Source organism: Cebus imitator, unplaced genomic scaffold (genome assembly GCF_001604975.1).
Source record: "Cebus imitator isolate Cc_AM_T3 unplaced genomic scaffold, Cebus_imitator-1.0 Scaffold254, whole genome shotgun sequence".
NCBI classification, from domain to species: domain Eukaryota; kingdom Metazoa; phylum Chordata; class Mammalia; order Primates; family Cebidae; genus Cebus; species Cebus imitator.
The window spans coordinates 2,863,515-2,870,863 of NW_016107569.1; the positions used below are offsets into that span (position 1 = coordinate 2,863,515).

General features: G+C 53.3%; 1 protein-coding gene across 2 annotated transcripts in view; it reads right to left on the reverse strand.

Moving 5' to 3' along the window:
- MIGA2 (mitoguardin 2) overlaps positions 1-4,068 on the reverse strand; it is a 32,117-nt gene extending 28,049 nt beyond the window's left edge. The window contains exons 1-2 of one of the 2 annotated variants that reach the window (XM_017499133.2): positions 3,898-4,068; positions 512-750 (exon numbers count right to left, since the gene is read on the reverse strand). In XM_017499133.2, coding sequence (XP_017354622.1) covers positions 512-607 — 96 coding nt within the window. In that variant the 5' untranslated portion in view covers positions 608-750; positions 3,898-4,068. Of the gene's footprint in view, positions 1-511; positions 751-3,636; positions 3,793-3,897 lie in introns of those variants that run through there. The other variant, XM_037728059.1, reaches the window with a different exon arrangement.
- Between the last annotated feature and the right edge of the window lie 3,281 nt (positions 4,069-7,349).

Genomic DNA, 7,349 nt, shown 5'->3' on the forward strand with positions numbered 1-7,349 from the left:
TTTTTTGAGACAAAGTCTTACTCTGTCACCCAGGCTGGAGAGCAGTGGTATGATCTCGGCTTAATGCAACCTCCACCTCCCAGGTTCAAGCAATCTTCCTGCCTCGGCCTCCCAAGTGGCTGAGACTACAGGCACACGCCATCATGCCTCGATAATTTTTGTATTTTTAGTAGAGACAGGGTTTCATCATATTGGTCAGGCTGGTCTTGAACTCCTGACCACAGGTGATCCGCCTGACTCGGCCTCCAAAGTGCTGGGATTATAGGCATGAGCCACTGTGCTCAGCCAAAACAATTTTTTAAATTAAATTTTTTTAAAAAAAGAGTTCATATAGTCTCAGGGTAAAGAACAGGCATGAAGCCCCAGACAGCAAACCACATCCAAAGAGGAGATACCACACACCTAGGAAAGCAAGAGCGAGGACTTGGCTGGCACTCCTATACCCGGAGGGGATCTGGGCCGGGCACTGAAGTGTTTCACAGATCAGAAGTACAACCCACACCATCCTCACCTGTCCAAACGTCGTGTACAGGAACACGGGGATCTCGGCCACTGTCATGGCCAGGGCCTGGATCATGGATGTGCCCTCAGCCCTCCGGAACGCCATGGCAGGGCCAATGCCCCAGGCAAAGCCCTCAGGGCCAAGAGCTTCCAAGGAGAATGTCTTCAACTGGTTGCCAGCTGGGTCCTGGGCACCATCCACACCCCAGAAGGACAGGGACGCACATACCAGAGGGCCCCTCCGCAGAGCTAAGAGACAGACGACCAAGTTAGACAAGAGAATGTACACACGGAAACACACAGAAATGCACACAAGAGCTCCATGGGGGATGAGGCGGGAGCAAAGCTTGCATCCGGAACCCCAGGCCTGGAATCAGGTCCTAGGCCTCTGCATCTGCCCACCAGTGGGCAGCCCCACGCCCACAGGCCCTCTGACTACCAGGGACCCTGTGAACAGGAACATTTCTGGCCAGCCAGCTCTGGAGAGGACCCAGAACCTGGAATTGGATAGGCCACTCTCGGACTCAGGGCTTTAAACCACATTTTCTCTACCTCTTTCAAACCATGGACCATTTGCTAAGTAAAAATGTCAGGCACCAGACTAAGAATCGCTGCATCACAAAGTCAAGAATGTTTTCTTTCCAGTGGACTGTTGAAGACAGCAGAGTAACTCCCTGGATAAGAAAAGCTACTCCAGGCCAGGCACAGTGGCTCACACCTGTAATCCCAGCACTTTGGAAGGCTGAGGCAGGCAGATCACTTGAGGTCAGAAGTTCAAGATCAGCCTGGCCAACACAGAAAAACCACTTTTTACTAAAAATACAAAATTGGCCAGGTGTAGTGGCTCACACCTGTAATCCAGGTAGTTTGGGTGGCAGAGGTGGGTGGATCACCTGTGGTCGGGAGATCGAGACCGGCCTGGCTAACATGATGAAACCCTATCTCTACTAAAAATACAAACAATATCTGGATGAGGTGGCCTGCACCTATAATCCCAGCCTACTCAAGAGGCTGAGGCAGGATAATCGCTTGAACCTGGAGGTGGAGGCTGCAATGAGCCAAGATTGCGCCACTGCACTCTAGCCTGGGCAAGGAGAGCAAAACTCCGTCTCAAAAAAAAAACTATCTGTAGGCACCACGTAAGGAAATAAATACATAAATAAATAAAAGACAAAAACTAACCAGGTGTGGTGGTGCACACCTGTAATCTCAGGTACTTGGGAGGCTGAGGCAGGAGAATCACTTGAACCCGTGAAGCGGAGGTTGCAGTGAGCTGAGATCACACCACTGCATTCCAGCCTGGGCGACAGAGCAAGACTCTGTCTCAAAAAAAAAAAAAAAACAGACAGGCTAAGTCAGGAGTCCAAAGTCACACAGCTGGTATGTGGTAGAGTCAGACTCTGTACTCAGTGCAACTTTTGCTAAATTTGACAAGGAGCAGGAAGTGGCAAGCCCCAGCAGACCACAGAGTACTGGGCAGCTTTCCCCTGGACCTCAGGAGACACTCCCCTCCCCCCGCCACCCCCCCTCACCTGCGTACCCCATTTATCCTTCCCAAGGCCAGGAAATAAGTGTCTTGATCACACCTAGCCCAGACCCCAGACCTGGAAGGGTCCTCCCCAACTGCCACCCCCAGGCCCAAAGATGCCTTCAAGGTCTCCCAGGACCTCAAGCAGAAGGAACACACAGGCCAGGGCAGACCCTGTCTCCCTGGGATGGCGGCCAAAGTCACTGGGCCAGCACAAGAAACAGCTTCTCCCCAGTGAGTGGGAAGGACTGAGGAGCCTGTCAGTCTAGCTCCAGGGCTAGAGGGGCGGGGCGCGGGGAGAGGAGGGGTGGGCAGGATGATACTCTAGGGCTAAGGAGGCTTCTAGGTGGTCAAGGGTAGAGACAACCTGCCAGGAGGTTGTGAATGGAGCTACGTGACCTGCAGTGGTCAGGGCCTAGGTTGATACTGCAGGCCATGTCCCCCTACCCCTCACCCCACTCCCAGCCTGGCGCAAGTCTCAGAAAGAGGGAAGACAAGAACATCAGAGGGTCAGCAGCTACTATTTCCCAAGCCCTTACTCCAGGCCAGGCTGGGAACACACTCTCCACCACAGGCTCTGAGTCCAGTCCTCTGAGAACCCTCACAATGACCAATGTTTATCTCAAGGCTGGGGAAACACGGAGGCTCTGAGATGGGGCCGCCTGCCTGAGGTCACTGAGTACTAAGCAGCCAGGCTGGGGGATCTCAAGGCTGTGGGAGTGTTTCCCAGCTGCTGCCTGCAACCCCTGCCATGCCTCTTCCAGGCCACACCTGTAGGACTTCTGGGCCCCCAAGTGAGAACCCTACATGGCATTAAAGATGAGCGTGAACACATGCTCCAGGGGTGACTGAGGCCCACTGTTTGCAGGAAAGTTCAAAGCAGCCCCTGCTGTCCCCCTGGGAGGCAGAGCCTGCAGGTGCAAGGTAACACCATCAGCACCCAAGCCTGATTCACTCCAGGGATGGATCTAAATGCACTCAACCCACAGCTGTCCGTCTCCCTGGCACCCTGTCGGTCCCCCAGGGCCTAAGGTGAGACGCCTCCACCTCCTCTCCACCATGAAAAGTCCATGGCAATGTCCCCTACCAAATGGACACTTCTACTCCTGTGCAGGCCCTGGCCTCACTTAGGCAGCCATCTGTCTTGCCCTACAACCTTAGGCGGACGCCTCCGTGTTCCACCGTCACACAGCACTTACAATGCTCTCAGCCTGGGTGTCTATGCTTATCATCCCATGCACCTCCACCCCTGCGCTAGACAACCCCACTAATGACTCTGACCTGTACACTCGCTCATTGCGCCTTGACCCGAACAACGTTCCCGACTCCCTTGAGCCAATCTCTGCCCAGTCTCCTATTCACCCCATGCAGGACCCCTCACCAGTTCCACCATGCCGGGCACTGGGCATCCCCGCGCTGGACATCAGCAATATCTCTGTCTTCAGAAATTGCTCATTCCAACCCAGACATCTTGGGCAACCCCTTCTCCTCTTGCCTCCCACCCCCGGAATATCCTTGAAACTCACCCAGGTACGCTCTGGCGCCGCTCAAGGCCCGCACACCTGCTCCTTCCATCCCGGGTGCTTTCCCCGCCCGGGATCGGGTACCTGTACGCCTGCTCCAATCCCCGCCACGTTCCAGGCCCGGGCATCGTCTCCGTGACCCAAGTACCTTCTCGTTCCACTCGCAAGCAAGACCCCTCTCGCACCTTCCCCGGTCCAGGGTACCCACTCATTCCAACCCCGGCACCCTCCCGGTCCGGTTGGGCCCGGACACCAGCGCCTACTCGGTCCTCCGTGCAAGCCTCAGTCCCGGGCCCTGCTGCGCTGCCCGCCCTCCTGGGGGGCTCAGCCCAGGCCGCTACTCACCCGGGATCCCATAGCTGCGGAAGGACAGCGTCTCCTTCCCCCGCGGCTGCGCAACCAAACCAAGGCCATCAGGGGGCGTGGTCTCGCGCCAGGCCTACCCTTCTCTGGCCAATGAGCATCACTGAGTAGCTCAGGACCGGTGCAGCCTCTGGCCAATGAGGGGGGTCATGTGACGGAGTTGATCCCGCCTTTCCCGCCCTCTTCCCCGCCCCCTAGTGCGGTTGAAGCGCGAAAGCAGTGTCTTCTCTTCTGCTATTGGCCATTCAGATTAGGGTGACAGGGACGGCTGGGTGGGGCGGGGCCACTCTTAAAGGGGCTAAAGCGCAGCAGTCAGGCCTCTAAGGGGCTTTCTGAAAGGAAGCCGAAGCAGGCTGAGCCGTCTTTTTTTTTTTTCCATTTTTTTTGGGCTGAGCCGTCTTATTAGGATCCTCTACTCCTGTTGTTCCCCACAAAGACAAATCCTTCCCACTCTCGAAGCGCCCATTTTCAAATACTACCCCGCTGACTTCCCGCAGCATCCTCTTATACTGTCGCCACTCTCCTCCCTGTTCTGAGTTGTTTGCAAAAGTGCCAGGTCTCCCCTCCTAGACACCGCCTCGCTGAGAGCTGGAGTCAAGGCGTCTTCAGTTCTGACCACCTGTGTCCTACACTAAATACCAGGGTTGGAATCAGGCCGACCTGAGATGGAGTCAAGTTTTCCCACTTCAGCTCTCTTTCCCACTTCCCGCTAGGAAACAGGGACGAAATGCTTCCCTTTCCCGAATCATGGGGCTTTGGTGAGGACGGAAAGCACTGTGTGTCAGCCTTCCCATAACTGCGAAGAGCTGAGCACAACTACGGTTTTGTTTTTTGTTTGTTTGTTTTTGGAGACGGAGTCTCGCTCTGTCGCCCAGGCTGGAGTGCAGTGGCGCGATCTCAGCTCACTGCAACCTCCGCCTCCTGAGTTCCGCAGCCTCCCGAGTAGCTGGGACTACAGGCGCATGCCGCCACGCGCGGCTAATTTTTTGTATTTTTAGTAGAGGTGGGGTTTCACCATGTTGGCCAGGACGATCTTGATCTGACCTCGTGATCTGCCCGCCTCGGCCTCCCAAAGTACTGGGATTACAGGCGTGAGACATCGCGCCAGGCCTGTTTTTATTTTCTTGCTGGGACACATCACCTGACGTGTTATGTATCTGTCTGCCTATGAGGGGAGAAGCCTTGTGTTCACTGCGGCATCCCTGGTGTGTAGAACAACGCCTGGCACATAAGAAGTCCTCAAGGTGAGTCACTGAATGAACGAATGACATGTAACTGTATTGATATATGGCTATGGAAGAGGATATGGTTGGATGCTGGTGTGCACTTAAAAGAAAATCCTAAACCCCTATGGACTGAACAGACCCTGGCGGGGCCAAGGGGACACTAGAGAAACCTTAAAACTGAGTTCTTGGCCATGACACAATGGGAGGTCACACATGATGCATTATACTTCCTCTCTTTAGTGGCTTAGACACAACCGACCAGCATTAACGTTAAAACAGAGATCGCTGGGTGCAATGGCTCACACCTGTAATCCCAGCACTTTGGGAGGCTGAGGCAGGCAGATCAGAGGTCAAGAGTTTGAGACCAGCCTGACCAACATAGTGAAACCCCATCTCTACTAAAAATACAAAAATCAGCCAGGTGTGGTGGCATGCATCTGTATTCCCAGCTATTCGGGAGGCTGAGGCAGAAGAATCACTTGAACCTGGGAGGTGGAAGTTGCAGTGAGCCGAGACTGCATCACTGCACTCCAGCCTGGGTGACAGAGTGAGACCCTGACTCAAGAAAAAAAAAAAAAAGATCATAAGACTGACAGAACACTCTTGGTGGTAATAAGGTATCAAACTGTAAACAAGAGATAAGACCATGCCAGGCCAGGGTTAAGTGATGCACCCCCTATACTTAAAGAATAAACTGTGCGGCCAGGCATGATGGATCATGCCTATAATTCCATCACTTTGGGAGGAGGAGGCGAGTGAATCACTTGAGGTCAGGAGTTCGAGACCAGCCTGACCAATATGGTGAAATCCCATCTCTACTAAAAATATTTAAACAATTAGCCAGGCATGGTGGTGTGCACCTGTAATACAAGGTACTCGGGAAGCTGAGGCAGGAAAATTGCTTGAACTTGGGAGGTGGAGGTTGCAGTGAGCTGAGATGGTGCCATTGCACTCCAGCCTAGACAACAAGAGTGAAATTCTGTCTCAAAAAAAAAAGTCGGGGGGGCTGGGTGCAGTGGCTCACTCCTGTAATCCCAGCACTGTGGGAGGCCGAGGTGGGTGGATCAGTCAAAGTTAGGAGTTCGAGACCAGCCTGGCCAATGTGGAGAAACCCTGTCCCTACTAAATATATGAAATTAGCCCGGCGTGGTGGCACACGCACACGCCTGTAGTCCCAGCTACTCGGGAGGCTGAGGCAGGAGAATTGCTTGAACCCAGGAGGCGGAGGTTACAGTGAGTCAAGATCGTGCCATTGCAGTCCAGCCTGGGCTGGACAGAGCGGGACTCCGTCTCAAAAAAAAAAAAGAGTCCAGGTGCGGTGCCTCACGCCTGTAATCTCAGCACTTTGGGAGGCCAAGGCGGGTGGATCACCTGAGGTCAGTTCAAGACCAACCAGGCCAACATGGTGAAACCCTGTCTTAGAAAAAGAAATAAAAAAAGAAAAAAAAAAAGAGTAAACTGTGCTGTAACTGCCAAAAGATTTTTATTTTTCTTTAGCAGTGAAACAAGCACTGGCTTCCAATGAAGGCTGTATTAAATAAATAAACAGACTCCCTCCCTTCCTCCCTCCCTCCATTAAAAAAAAAAAAAAAAAGAAAAAGAAAAAAGAAAATAAATAAAAGCATTGGCCTGGAGATAAGCAGCACTTAAACAACTGCAGCTCACCCAGCTCCCGACACTGACTAACCGAACTCCTGCACTACCAGCGTAACTCTAGCCTTCACTGGACAAAAGACTAATTTCAGTTACTCTTCTGGTAAGACCAACAGCAGGGCACGGTAGCTAATGCTGTAACCCCAACGCTTTGGGAGAATGAGGCAGGAGGATCACTGGAACCCAGGAGTTGTAGATCAGCCAGGTCAATACACAGTAGAACGCCTTCTCTACACCTGTGGTCCCAGCTCCTTGGGAGACCCAGGCAGGATAATCAATCGCTTGAGGCCAGGAAGTTGAGGCTGCAGTGAGCCGTGATTCTAGCACTGCACTCCAGCTTGGTGGCAGAGCGACACCCTGTCTCAAGAAAGAAGAAGAAGAGCCGGGCGCGGTGGCTCAAGCCTGTAATCCCAGCACTTTGGGAGGCCGAGGCGGGTGGATCACGAGGTCAGGAAATCAAGACCATCCTGGTCAACATGGTGAAACCCCGTCTCTACTAAAAATACAAAATATTAGCTGGGCATGGTGGCGCGTGCCTGTAATCCCAGCTACTCA